The 19,954-nt window shown below is 36.3% G+C and overlaps 1 protein-coding gene across 4 annotated transcripts in view; it reads right to left on the reverse strand.

Moving 5' to 3' along the window:
• Positions 1 to 2,263: 2,263 nt before the first annotated feature.
• The window catches only part of LOC112858758 (uncharacterized), a 34,715-nt gene continuing 17,024 nt past the window's right edge, over positions 2,264 to 19,954 (reverse strand). For 2 of the 4 annotated variants that reach the window (XM_086704761.1, XM_086704758.1), the window contains 2 exons: positions 14,906 to 15,064; positions 2,264 to 4,410 (listed from right to left, as the gene is read on the reverse strand). In XM_086704761.1, coding sequence (XP_086560887.1) covers positions 4,273 to 4,410; positions 14,906 to 15,064 — 297 coding nt within the window. In that variant the 3' untranslated portion in view covers positions 2,264 to 4,272. The remainder of the gene's footprint in view (positions 4,411 to 14,905; positions 15,065 to 19,954) is intronic. The other 2 variants (XM_086704760.1, XM_086704759.1) reach the window with 2 other exon arrangements.

The following is a 19,954-nucleotide window of genomic DNA, read 5'->3' on the forward strand; positions in this document are numbered from 1 at the left end:
GCCTGACCTCTGGGGCTCCCATCTCACAGCTGTGACATCAGGACCTGAGCCTATATCAAGAGTCAGACCACTGAGCCACTCAGGTGCCCCAAGAATATGTACTTATTTAAAATAAGTTAAAATCATCTTTTCAGATTTATTAAAATGTATAGGATATTGTCTAGCAGACTTAAAGCAATTTCTAGTTTAATACATAATTCAATGGAATAGACTTGAAAAAAATGTTTCTGAGGTCCAGCTCTGTCATTTGCCCTGTGATGTTGGACAAATAAAATTTAACTTGTCTAAGCATCAGTTTTCCAACTGAAAATTATTTCTCAGATACGGATGTTTGATGATAGGCATGTGAATGTGCTTTGGAGTTAGTAGTTCTCAACTTTATCGTAAGGTTAAACACACTTTGAGGCCCTATCCCAGCCTTAAGTAGAATCTTCAGGGGGGAGAGCCCAGGCATCTATATTATTAAGATCCCTGAGTCTGAGAGTTGAAAACCAAAGCTTCATATTTATTGCTATGACCATGTTTAAGAGCTATGGAGATCACACATAGGAAAAGGTATCAAATGTTAATACCTATATGTGCTGGGGAGTCTGAATATGAAGAGTATAATGTGGCCAGGCTTGTGGGGAGTAGATACACATAGCTGTCTACCAAGATGGGATGAGTGCCCTTTGCAGTTTGCCTGGGCATCTGCTAGGACTTCCCACTTGTGCTTCTGTAACTCTTCTGGGCTTCCCTGGCTATGAACCTTCAGATTTAGTGTAGAAGTCCCTGGAGTTTGGTGAGTAATTTGAGATAAGCAGAAAGGCTAAGAAGGTTCTGGATTACAGAATAGTGTAAAAGCCTTTATAAATAAGAAATAAGGTCAAGGAAGCATTTTTGTGGGGAGTGGAGGAAGATATCGTTGAGTTTTGGGGATTTAAAGTTTAAGGTGTTTGCATGATACCTAAGTGGGTGTATCCAGTGGAGAGTTGGAAAAAGGTTTGGAATTCAGAAGAGAGGTTACTTGCTGGAGAAGGGAATGTCATGGGAGTAAATAAAAGCACCCTAGAGAGTGTGGGAAATGAAGAGAACCAAAGGCTGAGCTCTGTTGCAGGCCATTTGATGAATGAGTGCATGATTAGACTCCCAAAGGCCTACTCTGCTTTCTGCACCCCCCCCCCCCCAAACACACAAACAGCAAGCAGTGTCTTAATTTGCTAATCCTCTCTCTTACTAGCCCAGTGGAGTCAGGCAAGTGACCTAGCTTGTCAAGTTTTCTTATCTGTAAAATGGAAATAAGAGTCCCTACCTCAGGGTTGTGAGGATTAAAAAAGAATCTGTAAAGTACTTAAACAGCTACTGGCATATAGTTAAGTGTTTTAACTGTTACTGTTTGTTGACTGCCTGACCTATTGAGATAAATTCTTTTTTTTTCCTTTTTAAGTAGGCTTCATGCCCAGCATGGAATCCAAACTTGAACTCACAAGCCAGAGATTAAGGCCTGAGCTGAGATCAAGAGTTAGATACGGTTTAACCGACTGAGCCACCCAGGCACACCAAGATAAATTCAATTTCTAGTAAGATCCAATTACCAGCCCCACTTACAACCCACAAAATCTCCATCAGTGACTGGAGCTGGTGTTGATCATTATCTTTCTTGAATTTATTCTCTGCTGCACAATGTGCCACTTAAATAGGCGTTGTTTTAAATGTGCTTATGATTTTTTTCAGTCTTGCTGCCTCAGCTGGAATGTTAGCTTCCATTGGGATTAGGTCCATTTCTTACACTTCTGTGTATAGCCACTAATTTCTCAAACATCAGTTATCTCTATTGATGTGGTAACTTACAATAAAATTGTAATGTTTTAGAACTATTTTGGTGCAGAGTGGGAGCTCAACAATGTTTGGATGCATAAATCAATGAAAAGTCTAACATTGCCTTAATATTTGTTTCTATCTACTCAGGTATTTTCTGACAGATGTAGCATAAATAGCAGATAAACACTCCTTACTAAATGAGTGCTTTTCTTCCTAACTCTTAAGCTCTAAGACAGTTCTAAGACTGGGAAAACCAGCATTATGTGGGACTTAATAGCCTGGAACCAGAGTGATAGCTTGTGTATTATTTGTGTTGCAAGTGGAGAGAAGCTTGTCACAACATGCTCTTGATTTTTAGGCTCCTGGGTCTTGGCATCCTAATATGTAAAATTGGGGAGGGGTAGATTAAGTGATCTTTAGGTTCATGTCTTCTAGCAACACATATGCTAGTATTCACTGGCAATCAGGAAACAAATACATTGTTTTATAAATATATTACAGAAATGTAAGGGAAACACATTATATAGGCTTTAAAAATAGTAGCAAAATACATGGCAATTCTCACAATGCTTCTCTTTAAATTTCTGTCTCCTCCCCTCTCCCCCCCTCCCCCCCCCAACAACCTACCAACCTACAAAAAGCAAAAATACTCCCATGTGTCTTATCTGGACCACAATTGAGGGGTCAGATCATATACTCTGAGTTAAAGATACAGATTTCCTATATACAACAGCCAGGACTTGAATTCATAAAATCTCAGCTTTCTAGGTGTGTGACTTTGAACATGTCATTGAACTTGGCTATTTTCTGATCTGCAAAATAAAGATAATATGAGCAAATATTTACACAGCACTGTTCTATGTGCCTTACATTATACTTAATAGGGGCGCCTGGGTGGCTCAGTCGGTTAGGCGGCCGACTTCGGCTCAGGTCATGATCTTGCGGTCCGTGAGTTCGAGCCCCGTGTCGGTCTCTGTGCTGACAGCTCAGAGCCTGGAGCCTGTTTCAGATTCTGTGTCTCCCTCTCTCTGACCCTTCCCCGTTCATGCTCTGTCTGTCTCAAAAATAAATAAACGTTAAAAATAGTTTTTACTTCTTTATGTCATTGTAAAATTAATGAGACATTCCTCCTCCAAAGCACTTAGTGCATTATATCAGAGTACATATTCAATATAACACCTGTTTTTTCCTGACATAAATTACAGAAACTCTAAAGTTTCTAACATTTAAAATCCTTTAAAAATACTTTGTGCATGGAAAGGTGATACTGTGCTGGAGGAATAACAAGCTTGGTGTCTATTTAAAGTGCTGATACTTGATCATTAGAATTAAAATGAGCTATCTACCAGATAGGAACCCATGTTTTTACTCTTCCCCATGGATCACTAAGTGATTTTTAAAACTGACTTTAGACCTCAAGTTCCCATTTAAGAAACAACTCATGATACCTTGTTACCAACTGCAAAGTGAAGCTGGATGTTTTGGTTATTAGATATCTTAGTGATTTGAGGTTATTGAGTGAAATGTAGGGGGAAAGCTATTAGGGTGGTAAAATGGGACAGGAAATCTCCAGGTTTATTGGAGATACAATACAGCTTCCTAATTTTAAAATCGTTACCCAAGGAAATGTCTAGTATAAAACAATGGTGTGAGTAGTCATTTCAAATGAAAGAATCTGTGGAAGAGGTGAATGTTTATTTCTGGACTGTGTACTCATGTGAAGAGTCATTAATTTTTATTTGTATTTAATTTTAGAGAGAGCGAGCAAGGGAGGGGCAAAGAGAGAGGGAGAGACAGAATCTTAAGCAGGTTCCATGCTCAGTACAGAGTCCAATGTCGGGCTCGATCCCATGACCCTGGGATTATGACCTGAGCCAAAATCAAGAGTTGGACACTCAACCAATTGAGACACCCAGGCACCACAAGACTTCTATTTCTAAGGGAATTAATGAGATCACAGTCATTTTTCTTCTGAGTAAGAAGGAAAATATTAGGGATTTAATGCCAAAAATGCAATCATTTTTTTCCTGTTAAGTAATAGTTAACACTTAAATAGCATTTACTATGTGGTAGACATAATTCTATGTGGTATTATTACTAGCTCCCTTTTACAGATGAGGAAACACACAGGTTAAACAACTTGTCCAAAGTCACCTGATGGTATCTTGCAGGGTGGAGAGTTAAACTTCAGTGGTCTGATTCCAGGGTTTGTGCTTTTAATCTTAACAAAGGGCAGAGAGGCTGGGGAAGTAGCTGGAGCAGTGGGGAAAAAACTGGCAGCATTACAGAAATGGAAGAGGTATGGAAATTAATAAAGCACACTACAAGGACAAGGAAAAACTTCCCAAACCCTCTTCCTTCAATCTTCCTACCACTGGAGAATGCTATTTCATAATTGTTGATTGTAGAACTCTCTATTTACACACAACAATTTATTGGTAACTGCTGGGGATGGGAGAAAAAGGGTCAGGGTCAGGTTGGTATTACATTTGTACTTAAAAGAATGATGATGATTGAGAGGAGAATTACCACGGTGATGATTATAATCTTTCTGAAGTGTTTCCACCATATCCTCCTGAGAATCTTTCTTGTTTTTTGGGACTCTTTGGCCTGAAATAAAAATAAACACAAATTTAATGTTTTCTTTCTGTATCTGGATTAATGGACACACTTCAATACCTAATAAAGCTATGTAAAAGAACAGATTTAGCTTGGTTTTGAGCAATCCCAGAGAGTCCCACAAAGTCTGCACAGCTTTTATAAAATGATGCACCAAGATTCCAGGTGCCTTCCTCATTGAGTTCAGCTGTAATTTTATTAATATTAATAAATTAATATTTAATAAATATATTTAATAAATATTTATTAATAAATATTTAATAAATTAATAGAATTTATTAATAAATAATTAAATTTATTAGCTGTGACTGTGACCAAGTTAGTAACTCTTTGAGCCCCAGTTTCCTCATCTTCACTTTATGATTTTACTTAAATGCCACTATCCCTTACAACCCTATTTAAAATCGCTACCCCCATCTCCATCCCAGAAACCCTATTTCCCTTCGATACATTATTTTTCTCTAAAGTATTTATCTCTTGGGGTGCCTAGGTGGTTCAGCCAGTTAAGCGTCTTGACTGGCTCAGGTCATGATCTCATGGTTTGTGAGTTTGAGCCTCTGGCTCTGTGCTGACAGTTCAGAGCCTGGAGCCTGCTTTGGATTCTGTGTCTCCCTCTCTGCCCCTAACCCATTTGCACTCTGTCTCTGTCTCTCTCAAAAATAATCATAAAAAATTAACATGTTTAAGGTATCTATCTCTTATCTAACATTATGTAAATCTTATTTATTGTGTGTTGAGAATGTAAGATCCGCGAAGGCAGGGATTTTGGTCTGTTACATTCACTGCTGTATTCCCAACAATGCTTAACTTAGAATACTCCTCTATTTTTCTTTAGCACCCGTATATTGCTATTGAGAAATGTGATGCTATTCTAATTGCCAAGTCTTTGTATTTTCTCTCTGAAAACATTTAAAATCTCTCTTCCTTTTTTAATGTTCTACAATTTCAATATTACATACATGCCCTGCTATGGTCCTTGTTTTTTGTTCATTCAATCTGGAAACTCGTGTTATTTAGTTCTAGGAATTTTTCTTGTATGCCTCTAATTTTCTCTCCTTTGATTTCTTCATTGTCTGAAACTCCTGTTGTTCATATGTTGGATCTCAGATTCGCGGTCTTATCTTTCCTCTTTCTCTTTTTGCTCTCCTTTCTGAGAGAATATCTCAACTTTATATTATAATAATTCTACTGAATTTAAAATTTTTACTATTTTAATTTCCAAAAGATCTCTTTTGTTCTATGAATAAGCTTTTACATAGCTTTTCATTCTTGTTTCAGGGATGCATTACTTTCTATTAATTCTCTGAAGACAGAGAAAGGTTGGGGAATGGTCACCATATTCAAAGATACAGATACTCAGGATAAAACTTTTCACTTGATCCATCGGATTTTAATATGCTGGTCACTCTGGCCTCAACTGCATATGGTTTCTGAATTTAGACCCTCTGGTCTGTTGTCTTTAGGTAATAACACTTATTATCCTTTTGTCAGGGGTAAGGAGAGGAAGTGATGTGGCTCTAAAATGTAGGGAAGAGGCTCTGCAGGTAACTTGTTCCTTTTAAAGACTTTATACCCAGTCTCCTCTTGAGACTTCTATTGCATGTCTACTTTTACAAGTACCATGTATCTCCAATTTCTGATTCTTTCCAAAGTTCTATGACCTGGATCAGTTTGCATCTTAATGTCTTCTGGTACAAACTTAGGTTTTGAGGTTTTTGCTACTAAAAAGGTTAAAAAGTACTCATAATTGGTTTTCTAGCTTCCAGAATTGTTGCCATCTCTTACCTGTTGTCTTTTCCTTGTTGTTTGTCCTAGTAATTTATACATTAAAATTCCTAATTATTGCTTTACCTATAATTTTATTGGAATTTTGAGTGTATGCCAAGATAAATGTATCTGTTTAATCTGTCAAATTAAAATCCATGACCCATATTTATCTGTAGGCATACTGAGAGAAAGCTTACTGGCCTTTTTGTTAAAAAGCCAAATGGGCTTTTTTTTTTTTTTTCCCTTTAAAAAAGCTTATTTATTTTGAGAGAGAGAGAGCACTTGTGCACAGGTATGAGCACAAGCAGAGCAGGGGTGGAGAAGGAGAGAGGGCTCGATGTCAAGAACCATGAGGTCATGACCTGAGTTGACAGGAGTTGGAAGCTTAACTGACTGAGGCACCCAGGTGCCCCCAAATCAGCTTCTTAAGGACATTCAGTAGTCTTTTATATAAAGATCAAGGGGGAAAAGAGAGGTAACTAATTTTGCAAGTCAAAAAATAGAGGTTTTTGTGAGAATGATTATGTGGTATCTGTGTGAAAAATATTCTGAGAAAAACTGTAAAATACTTCAAATATGTTTTATTGAGCCGCTTCTACTCAACTGTCCTCAAAGAGGAAGTCATTTTTTTCTTCATGTAATCATGTATGCATAAAAGTGGGATTTGTTTGGAAGGTAAGGCAGTAAAGTGAAATAAAATCTCTTACTTTTTTTTGCCATATTTTTTGTGGGATTTAGATGTTGCCACTTACCCCATAAAAAAGGCAAAATCTAATAAAAAAATTAATAGATCTGGCAGTATGGTAGACTAAGTAATCCCATAACCCTCCTGCCACTATTACTACTCAGAAATGCTAGATAAGATATAATAAGCAAACTTAAATTCATAGCAGAATTGGGAAGAAAGAGTACAGCCTGGTGCCGAAACTTAGGCAAACAGTGAGAAATTGCACTTCTGGTGCAGCTTGTCTGGATTTGGGAGGGTGAGGACATTGGCTTCTGTCATCCAGGGCTTGGGATTTTCACTGCCCACAGGCACAGCAGGCTAATCTCTGGGCTCCATGAGGAGAACATGGAACTATATTGAATTTTCATCTTTCCTGCAAACTAGGCTCAAAACTTTGGAGTCTTCCTTAACTCCCTCTCACCACACATGCAATCTGTCAGCAACTCCAATTTGTTCCACCTTCAAAATGTATACAGAATCCAACCACCTCTCACCACTTGTACTGAACTAAATATTCATTTTATGTTACCTACACTTTTACCACTTTCCTTGCTCTTTAATTTTTTGCTGAAAGTCAGATTTCTCCTCAGAGATAATTTTCCAACTACCTAAAATACCTCCTTTAGAATTTCCTTAGTGCAGATGTGATAAACACAGCCAGCTATCCACTGCAGACTTTAGTTCCCCTCTCATAATGTAGAATTATTGCTGGCAAGAGACTCTCCAATCACAGACCACATTTATCAGGCTCTTCACCCCACTCTGTGCTGTTTCCCTCTCTGCCTCTTGCACATATGCAAAGCTGTAAGACTAATTCTTACCAATAGGTCGTGAGTAGAAATGATGGTGTCACTTTTGGGCTGAAGTGGCTATAAGCAAATATGCTTCTTCCACTCCATGTTTAACCAACTGCCACCTGAAATGGAAAGACTCTAAGGCCCCAGGCAATGGCAGAGTCACAAAACGGAAAAAGCTTGGGTTCCTGGATTACCATGTGAAATTATGCCCACGGAAAACCTGTTTTAAATTGTTATGCAACCAAGAAATAAACCTTTATTTAGTTCAACAGTTAGTGTTTCTCTAATACTGCAGTTGGTAGTAGGATGAGATGTTATTAAAAGAGTCTAAAACATGTGGCATTGGCTTAACCATCAGGTGGTAGGCAGTGAAGAAACTGGTAGTAGAGGCTGGAAAGATAAAGACCTATATTCTTCAGAATAAAACACTGGATAGTTTTACCATTGCCTGTGACAACTTGGAAGGCAAACAAATTGCCTATTGAGTCTTTCACTTTGGAAGAAAATGTTGGAAAACAGAATGGTAATGGTGTGAGTTCTTGTTACTGGCTGCATTTATCAAGGTACCAACTGGCTGGTTTGCAAGAAGAAATGAAAAAGGAATAGGGTGAAGAAATGTGGAACACTGAAACATTAGATAAGCTTATGTTTTTTTGGTCCAGAAATAGAAATATTGAAAAGGTCTTTAATGACAGATGCCCATTAAGAAGATTCTGTCCTCCCTCAATAACAAAAACTCCAAACCTATTAAAAAAAAATGGGAAAAGGACTTGAACAGACTTTCATCAAAGATCTATAAATGGCCAATAAGCATGCGAAAAGATGCTCAACATCATTAGTCATTGAGGGAATGCAAATCAAAAGGAGATGCTAGTTAAAAAAGTGAGATGCTAGTTCATACCCAGTAGGATGTCTATAATTAAAAAAATGGAAAATAACAAGTGTTGGAGAGGATATGGAGAAATCTGAACCCTCTTACATTACTGGTGGGTACTTGTGGCTACCCTCTTACATTACTGGGTTCAACCACTGTGGAAAATAGTTTGGAAGTTCCTCAAAAAGTTAAACACAGAATTACCACATGATGTAGCAATTCCATTCCTATGTATACACACAAAGGAATTGAAATCAAGTATTCAAACAAAAATTTGTACATGGATGTTAATAGCATTATTCACAATAGCCAAGGCAGAAACAACCCAAATGTCCACCAAATGATGACTAATAGATAAGCAAATAGGGGTGTATCCATAAAATGGAATATTACTTAGCCACAAAAAGGAATGAATTACTGACATATGCTACAACATGGATGAACTAGAAAAACATGCTAAGTGAAAGAAGCCAGCCACAAAAGACTGGATTGTATGATTCTATTTATATGAGATAGCCAGAATAGGTAAATCCATAGAGACAGAAAGTAGATTCGTGGTTGCCAGGGCCTGGGGAATAATTGTTTTTTTTTTTTTTTGGGGGGGGGGAATAATTGTTTAATGGATATGAGGTTTCTTTTTGGGGTGACAAAAATGTTTTGAAACTAGTAAGGTGTTGGATATACAATACTGTGAATGTATTCAATGCCACTGAATTGTATACTTTAAAAATGTTAATTATACCTTATGTGAGTTTTACCTCAATTAAAAAAAAAAGATTCTGCCCTGTGGTGGAGACGAGGTTAAGGGTGCAATATGCTTCCTATCCAAGCCTAATGGCCTCAAAGTAGTTGTCTTTAAATTGAGAGGGAGGCATGAGGGCAAGGAGCAGGAGCAAAGAAATAACCGGGTTTCAGAATATTGTCCAGAAAAGAACTTTACATGTGGATACAGGCACTTGGAAACGACTAGAAGCAAAAAGATTCAAAATCAACCAAATTTTGAAATGGAAAATAAAGCAGAACCTGGTCCTTTGAAAAGACCAAAACAAAACAAAACAAAACAAAAAACTTGATTAAAATAATCGAAAGGCTAAGAATGAGGAAATTAAACCAACCACAGGCACAAGACAAAAGTTAAGAATACAACCGCATACAGCATATAGTATAAGTTTTTATACACGGCTAGAGTCAGTGTTTTGAGGCAACAAAGGTAAAACTATAGCAGTGAATCCTACAACACGTACAAACATGTAATGTGAAATTTATCATATTAACAGGTTTAAGAAGAAAAATCATTATCTCAATTAATGTAAAGATAGCATTTGATACAATTGAACCCCCTGTCATGATAAAATTTCTTAGCAAATAAAGAATAGAAAGGAAGATTTATAAGTTGTTAAAAAGTATCTATCAAAATCTGAATGTAAATTTAATACTTAATTGGGAAGCATTAAAAATATTCATTTTAAATTGGGAACAAGTATTTCAGATATCACCATTTCTAGTCAATATTTAACTGGCATTCCTAGATAACACAGTAAGACAAGCAAAAATAAAGAGGGGTGCCCGGCTCTTGGTGGAACATGTAACTCTTGATGTTGGGGTTGTTTTTGAGCCCCATGTTGGGTGTAGAGGGTACTTAAACAAAAAAAATTAAAAAATGAATATATATGGGAAAGGATGAAAAAATATAGTCATTATTTAGTATATGATAAAGTTTTTATGTAAAAATGCAAAGAAATCCATAGATAATATTACCATGAAAGTTCAGTAAGATTTAGGATACATTAGTATGCAAAAATTGATTGTGTTCCTATTAATCAAAAAACAGAGTCAGAAAGAGATTTAGAAAAATGGAGACCTAGCACATTCAGAGATGTGAAAACAATATTTTAAAGATGTCAATCCTCCCCACATTAATGTAATTCCAACTAACATCCTAAAATTGTGTGTGTGTGTGTGTGTATGTGTGTGTGTGTAACTCAAGATGTAGATTCTAAAATTCACTGAAAGAGAAAGCAAGACTTGCTAACACAATTTTCAAAAAGTAGAATACCATTCACTATAAGATATTAAGACTTCTTATAAAACCACAGTAATTAAAACAGTATAGTACTGGTCCAAGGATAAAGAAATGGATTAGTAGATATTAAATATGTATAGGGAGGGGCACCTGGCTGGCCTACTCGTAAGTGCATGTGGCTCTTGATCTTGTGGTCATGAGTTCAAGCCCCACGTTGGGTATGGAGATTACTTAGATAAATTAAATAAAAAGAAAAAAGAATAGAGTATATATATATTTACATATACATGTATGTACATACATATACATATATACGTATATATGTACATACATATACATATATACGTATATATGTACATACATATACATATATACGTATATATGTAAATATATATATAATTGGCATTACAAACCAAATTTGGAAAGGCTGAGTGCTATTCAATAAATGGTGTTTGGGCAACTGATTTTTTGTACAGAAAATTATAAAACTTTGATTCCTACATCATACTCTATGCAAAAAACAAAATTCCAGATGTTTTAAAGATCCATGTTTAAGAAGCAGAATTTAAAACTTTTAGGAAACAATGTAAGAATATCTTTATAACTTTGGGAAAGGAAGGAGTTCTTTTTTTTTGAGAGAGGGAGGGAGAGAGCGCTAGCAGGGGAGAGGGGCAGAGGGAGAGAGAGAATCTCAAGCAGGCTCCACACTCCGTGTAAAGCCCAATGCAGGCCTTAAAGCCCAATGCAGGCCTTGATCCCAGGACCCTGGGATCATGACCTGAGCCCAAACCAGGAGTTGCATACTCACTGAGCCACCCAGGCGCCTCAAAGGAGTTCTTAAACAAGACCCAGAAAAGCATAAACCATGAAGGACAAGACTGATTGTTTGTCTAGATGAAAGTTAAAGACTTCTTTCCTAAAAAAGGTATTTTACATAAAGCTGAAAGCCCAGCCACATACTGGGAGAACATATTTACACTTTATACAACTAAGTATCAACAACTAAGAATTGTATACCATTTTTTATCCTTTATTATACATTAGTATTTTATGTATTTCCTATAAATTATTTTAAAAGATAAAGATTCACATTAGCAAAATGGGCAAAGGATATCAACAGGCAGTTCACAGAACAAATTCTAATAGTTAATAAACATAAAAATTGTTCAATGTCATTCAAAATTAGGAAAACACAAATTAAGACAATAGTTATCTTCTTTCCCTTACAGATTGTTAAAAATCATAATCTCATAATCCCAAGTATTAGAAAGAATGTGGGGCAACAGAACTCTCATATACTACGGATGGAAGTATAAATGGCACAACACTTCTTAAGGAATTTTGAAGTATTTAGTTAATTTAAAGATACACATATTTTAAGATCCAGCAATTTCATTTCTCTTTCTATATATAGCAGAGTGAGGGTTCTACAATGAGATCAAGCATCCCAGGGAGTTGCATGAGATGCTCCATTGGAAAGCAGGAAATTAATTTTAGAACTTCTCTTTGTTTATTTTAATCAAAAAAATAGGAAGGGAATGAACATGTATTAATGTACAACATATGGATAGGTGCTGACACCTTCCCTAAGTGTGTACGTAAAATGATACATGAGGATGCTTAAGGTTTTTTAGGGGTAAAGTGTAAATTCCCTAGTGACAAAGAATTGACCACTGCCTACCCCTTTATCCATTTACCTGTAGTGTATTGCAATTCCTATAATTTACATGCATCTGGGGAAGAGAATTTATGGGCAATATTATTTAGTTTTAACTAAACTAAAAAGTACACATGTGGCTTAAAAATTCTACCAATAAAGGGGTGCTGGTTGGTTCAGTAGGAAGAGTGTGCAACTCTTGATCTTGGGGTTGTGAGTTCATTACTTAAATAAATAAATAAACTTAAAAAAATTATACCAATAAGGCAAACATAAACAACAAAAACATGGCAAAGAGGATATATCTCTTCTAGTTTGAGTATTTCATCTGCCATATTTAGAAATAAAAATATAATGATAATCAGATCTGACTTTTAATCACAATTACTATTATTAAAAACATTCTTATTAATATTTTTCTTAATCGGAGAGAAAGTTTTAATCTTCTTAAAAAACCAAATTATTTAATATTTTATTTCATCTTCATCCCATTCTTTTAATTACTACTTTCCTATATGCTTTATATTATAGTGTTATTATAGAAGAATATATAATTTAGATATATATCTAAATGCATTCTCAAGAATGCACTTGTAAATTTGTAAAATTACAAATAAGTATGCATGACCAAAAAACTCTACAGATCACTGTCTTAGAACCAGTTTTGAGGGGAACCTGATTGAGGTGACTCAATCAGTTGAGTGACTGACACTTGGTTTTGGCTCAGGTCACGACTCATAGCTTGTGAGCTGGAGCCCCACATCAGGCTCCACACTATGGCCCTCCCATGTGCACTCTCTCTCTCAAAATAAATAAACAAAAAGAACAGTTTTGCAAAAGTGTACCAAGAGATATGAACAGGTTGTTCAAAGAAGTATTGTTCATAATAAAGTTAGAATCTACATTAATGTTTATTAAAAGGAGAAAAAATAAGTATACTGTGTTTATGTATTTTTAAGTTTTTTACATTTTATTTAGAGAGAGAGAGAGAGAGAGAGAGAGAATGGGGGACGGGCAGAGAGAGAATCCCAAGCAGGCTCTCCACTGTCAGCGCAGAGCTGGATGTGGGGCTTGAACACATGAACTTGAGATTATGAACCTGAGCTGAAATCAAGAGTCAGTGCTTACTTGACTGAGCCACCCAGACGCCCCCGACTACGTTTACTTAAATAGTAATGATATGCTGTCAGAAGTTAAACTGATAAATTAAAGCTAAGTGTGTCCAAATAAATACAGTTCATAATGTTGAACTAAACATTGAACAAATCATTATATGTACATTATAATGTCACAAACATAAAGTTAAAAATGCAAACTAAGAATGTAGATACATATATACCTACAGATACAAATCAGGACTCAAGCATACAAATGATTCATATCAAATTCATGATAGTGGTTCTGGTGTGGAAGGGGAATGGGCTTGGGAAAGGTACACAGGGACTTTAATCATAGTCTAATTTCTTTTTTAAATTTTTTAATGTTTTTTTTTAAATTTATTTTTGAGAAGGAGAGAGTGTGAATGGGGGAGGGACAGAGAGAGAGGAAGACACAGAATCAGAAGCAGGCTCCATGCCATCAATGCAGAGCCTGATGTGGGGCTCGAACTCATGAACTGTGAGATCATGACCTGAGCTGACATGAAGAGTCGGATGCTTAATGGACTGTGCCCCCTAGGTGCACCCAAAACTATCTTCTAATAGAAAATTTTGAACACATACAAAAATTGACAGAATGGTATAATGAAACCCTATATACTCAACATCTAGTTTTAACAATTATCAACTTATGGCCAATTTTGTTTCATTTATACCTCATTCTACTCCCCCACTCCTGAACTATTCTGAAGCTGATCTCAGACATTACATAAATTCATTCAAAATATTTTAATATGTATTTCTAATAAGTAGTGACTTTTTAAAAACATAACCATAATACCATTATTACATCTAAAAACCAATAATATTTCTTACTGTCATCTAATATCCAGTCAGAATTCAAATATCTACTTATTCGTGAAGTTGTAAATGTTCATGTTTAGAGTTTGTTTGAATCAAATTTCAAATAAAGACCACACACTGAAATGATACACCTTCTAAATCCATTTTTTGGTAAGTTCTCCCTCTTTTTTTTCCCTTGAAATTTATTTGTTGACTAATCTGTGTGTTTTTTAATGTAAGAAATACATCTGTTATGCAAATAAGTACCTCTTACTTTAATGGGTTTTAAATTTTCATTGTTTTATAATTAATACTTTAGTTGCATTCTTACAATTTTTTTTTAAATTTTTGTTAACATTTATTTATTATTGAGAGACAGAGAGAGACAGAGCATGAGCAGGGGAGGGGCAGAGAGAGAGGGAGACACAGAATCTGAAGCAGGCTCCAGGCTCCAAGCTGTCAGCACAGAGCCCGACGCGGGGCTTGAACTCACAAACCATGAGATCATGACCTGAGCTGAAGTCGGACACTTAACCAACTGAACCACCCAGGAGCCCCTATAATTTTTTGATAAAGCCATAGTTTGGTGACATAGGATTATCTCACAGTATTCCTGGTATTCCTCACAGTATTTCCTTTTGGCCATTTGTCTCAAGTCCTAAGACACTGTTTGGATATCAAGACAGGTGAACATCACTTACAGTTGTTTGGAGATCATCGGTTTTATCAGTGAAGATATTCAATCTTTCTTCATTTTCCAAAATTTCATCAATATTTTTGGACATAATATTTTTTACTTCAGTTACTTGGCTCCTCAGTGTAGATATTGAGCTATCACCTTGATTTTTATTGTATTGCATCTATATAGAAATGAAATATAATACAAATATTATTTTCTATAAATAAAATCTATGATAATAGATTATACAAATTAGAACAAAAGTGTCAAAGGCGCATTTCAATTGTATTTCAGCATAAGGAATCAACTAAACTGCAAATTGTCCCACCTTAATCTTGCTAAAAAAGGGGAGAGGGTGGATGGAAGAGTGATATTTCAATATATTCAATCAGTGGTGGAAGTCTTTTTTAAAATTTAAGTTGTTTATTTATATATTTATATAGACTTTTAAAGAGAAGTTTTAGGGGTGCCTGGGTGGCTCAGTGGGTTAAGTGTCCAACTTCTGCTCAGGTCATGATCTTGCGGTTGGTGAGTTTGAGCCCCGCGTCAGGCTCTGGGCTGACAGCTCAGAGCCTGGAGCCTGCTTTGGATTCTGTGTCTCCCACTCTCTTCCCCTCCCCCACTCACGTTCTGTCTCTCTCTCTCTCTCTCAAAAATAAATAAACATTAAAAAACATTTTTTTAAATAAAGAGAAGTTTTAGGGTCATAGTAAAATTGAGTGGGAAGTATAGAGTTCTCACATGCCCCTTATCCCCTTCCTACACCCCTCCCCCTCCCCAAAGCTCCCCATCAACAACCTGCACTAGAGTGGTACATTTGCTACAATGGATGACCCCACACTGATGCATCATTATCACCCAAAGTCCATAGTTTACATTAGGTTTCACTGTTGGCATTGTACATTCACTTGGTTTGGACAAATGTATACTGACATGTATTCACCATAATATAGTATCACACAGAATAGTTCCACTGCCCTTAAATTCCTGTGTTCCACCTATTCATGCCTCCCTTCTCCCTAAGCCCTGGCAACAATTGGTCTTTTTACTGTCTCCATAGCTTTGTCTTTTCCAGAATGTCATATAGTTGGAACCAAGTACTGGCTTTTCATATTGGCTTCTTTCACTCAGTAATATGTATTTTTTTTTAAGTTTATTTATTTATTTTGAGAGAGACAGATCGAGTGGGGGAGGGGCAGAGAGCTAGGGAGACCATCCCAGGCAGGCTCTGTGCTGTTAGCACAGAGCCGGGTGTGGGGCTCCACTCATGAAACCGTGAGATCATGACCTGAGCTGAAACCACGAATTGGACGCTTAACTGACTTGAGCCACCCAGGCGCCCCTCACTTAGTAATATGTATTTAAGTTTCCCACATATCTTTTCATGGTTTGATTTACTCATTTTTTTTAGTGCTGAATAATAGTCAATTGTCTGGATGTACCACAGTTTATCTATTTACCCATGGAAAAACATCTTGGTTGCTTCCATGTTTTGGCAAGTATAAATAAAGCTGCTATAACATCTGTATGAAGACTTTTGTGTGGACATTACTTTTCAACTTATGTAAATAACAAAGGTGTGGTTGTTGGATCATATGGTAAGAGTATGTTTAGTTTTGTAAGAAACTGCCAAACTGTCTTCCTTTTTTTTTTTTTTTTTTTGTCTTCCAAAGTGACTGTAGCATTTTGCGTTCCCATCAGTAGTGAAGAAGCATTCCCACTGCTCTACTTCCTTGTCAGCATTGGTGTTGTCAGTGTTTTGAATTTTGGCCTTTCTATTTAAAAATTATTTTCATGTTTATTTATTAAAATTTTCTTTAACGTTTATTTAGTTTTGAGAGACAGACAGAGTGCAAGCGGAGGAGGAGCACAGAGAGAGGGAGACACAGAATCTGAAGCAGGCTCTAGGCTCTGAGCTGTCAGTATAGGGCCCAATTTGGGGCTTGAACTCACAAACCATGAGATCATGACCTAAGCTGAAGTCGGAAGCTTAACTGACTGAGCCACCCAGGTGCCCCTAAAGTCTTTATTTTTAAAAGTAATTTCTACAACCAACATGGGGCTTTAACCCACAACCCTGAGATCAAGAGTCACATCCTCTACCGACTGAGCTAGCCAGGCACTCCTTTAGCCCCTCCCCTCCTTTTTTTGAGAGAGAGAGAGCATGCGCATGTGCAAGTGAGAGTGGTGGGAAGGGCAGAGGGAGAGGGAGAGAGAGAACCCTAAGCAGGCTCCACACCCAGCATCAAGCCTGACTCAAGGCTCCATCTTACAACTGTGAGACCATGACCTGAGCCAAAATCAAGACTTGGACACTTAACTGACTGAGCCACCTAGGCGACTCTGGCCCATTTTTAAATCAGGCTGTTTTATGTTATTGTTGAGTTTTCAGAGTTCTTTGTGTATTTTGGATAACAGATGTATCTTTTGCAAACATCTTCTCCCAGTCTGTGGCTTGTCTTCTCATTCTCTTGACAATTTTTTGAAACAAGCTTACAATCTGTCTCTTAATTGGTGTATTTAGATTATTAACTTTATTATTATTATTTTTTTATATAGTTTATTGTCAAGTTAGCAAACATACAGTGTATACAGTGTGCCTTTGGCTTTGGGAATAGATTCCTGTGATTTATCACTTATATACAGCACCCCAGTGCTCATCCCAACAAATGACCTCCTCAATGCCCATCACCCATTCCTCCTCCCCCCGCCCCACCCCTTCAACCCTCAGTTTGTTCTCTGTATTTAAGAGTCTCTTATGGTTTGCCTCCCTCTCTGTTTGTAACTACTTTTTTTTCCTTCTCTTCCCCCATGGTCTTCTGTTAAGTTTCTCAAATTCCACATATGAGTGAAAACATGATATCTGTCTTTCTCTGACTTATTTCACTTAGCATGATACCCTCCAGTTCCATCCACTTTGTTGCAAATGGCAAGATTTTATTCTTTTTCATTGCTGAGTAGTATATATATATATATATATATATATATATACACATATATATAGTACAGTAGTATATATATATATATATATATATATATATATATATATATACTACCTCTTCTTTATCCATTCATCAATGGATATATACATATACATATACGTATACATATACATATATATATATATACTACATCTTCTTTATCCATTCATCAATGGACATTAATGGACATTTGGACTCTTTTCATAATTTGGCTATTGTTGATAGCACTGCTATAAACATTGGGGTACATGTGCCCCTATGAATCAGCACTCCTGTATCCTTTGGATAAATTCCTAGTAGTGCTATTGCTAGGTTGTAGGGTAATTCTATATTTAATTTTTGAGGAACCTCCACACTGTTTTCCAGAGCGGCTGCACCAGTTTGCAGTCTCACCAACAGTGCAAGAGGGTTCCCGTTTTTCCACAACCTCACCAGCACCTGTTGTTTCCTGAGTTCATTTTAGTCACTCTGACCAGTGTGAGGTGGTATCTCAATGTGGTTTTGATTTATACTTCCCTGATGATGAGTGATGTTGAGCATCTTTGCCTGTATCTGTTAGCCATCTGGATGTTTTCTTTGGAAAAGTTAGACCATTAACTTTTAAAGTGATTATTGATATAGTTGGACTAATATCTACCATATTTGTTACTGTTTTCCATTCATTGTTCTTGTCCTTTGTTCCTATTTTATGTCGTCCACTTTATCCATGTTAACAAAAATGGTCATTCCAATGTAGCGTTATATATAAAAAGCTACAGCTGCAGAACAATATTAAATAATAACTTATTGAACACTTAGTATGTGCCAGGTGCTGTTTTAAGCACTTCACACATATTAGCTCATTTAATTTCCAAACCACCATATAAGGTAGTACTTTCATCATTTTATTTTCTAAAGAAGAAAACAGAGACTGAGAGAAATTAATAAGGTACTCAATGTTACACAGCTAGAAGCAAAACAAGGATTCAGACTCAAGTTCCAGAGATCAAGCCTTTCCCCATTGTATTAATGACCTTAGTTTTGTGAATTTAAAATGTATGTATAAACTTATGTTATATATATTATAAACATATAATGTATACAAAAATGTATACTTACATACATGTGCATACATTTATATTTATATGTATGTTTATACACATAAAAATTCTGGAAGGTTATACACTAAACTGTTAAGAGTGCTCACCTCAGGGGGTTTGACTGAGATTGTAGGAGATACTCGTATTTCGCTTCATATACTTTTGTATTATTTTACTTTACTAATGAGCATTGTTTTTTAAGCTTTATTTATTTTTGAGACAGAGAGAGAGAGAGAGAGGAGAGAGAGAGACAGAGCGTAAGTGGGGGAGGGGCAGGGAGAGGGAGACACAGAATCTGAAGCAGGCTCCAGGCCCTGAGCAGTCAGCACAGAGCCCGACGCAGGGCTCGAACTCATGAACCGCGAGATCATGACCTGAGCTGAAGTCAGATGCCCAACCAACTGAGCCACCCAGTTGCCCCAACTAATAAGCCTTATATTTTAAATAAAAAAAAAAAACCCTGCTCGTTGGCAAATGATCAAATCCACCTTAGACAGAACTCTGATCTTGTTGGTTACAGGACCATGCAACTTACAATTGATGTTTTGTGAGGAGCTCACTAGGTAAATGTAGAAAAGAGGAGGTTGCTAGTTGAAATGTGTCCTCCAAAAGGTATGTTCAATTCCTAACTCCAGGAACCTGTGAATGTTACTTTATCTGGAAATAAGGTCTTTGCAGATATAATCGACTTAAGATGAATGGTTAATTTTTTATTTTTCTTTTTGTTCCTTTTTTCTTTCTCTCCTTTTAAAAAATGTTTAAGTTTTTTAACCTAAGAGAATCATTTAAGATTTGTTAAGATAATGTATTTATAGTCCATTCATTGGCATTCAGATTATACACACACACACACACACACACACACACACACACATATTTAAATCTCTCAAAACATTTTTCTTTTGTTAATTATAGTATAAGAAATTCAACAACTTTTAAAAATTTTCTACAGATTTAATGCTTACCAGGTTAGTTTATAAATGTTAAAAAGAAATGTCTTTGATGTCAGAT

This window comes from Puma concolor, chromosome B1, assembly GCF_028749965.1.
Source record: "Puma concolor isolate L17-30 chromosome B1, mPumCon1.1.hap2, whole genome shotgun sequence".
Lineage (NCBI taxonomy): Eukaryota > Metazoa > Chordata > Mammalia > Carnivora > Felidae > Puma > Puma concolor.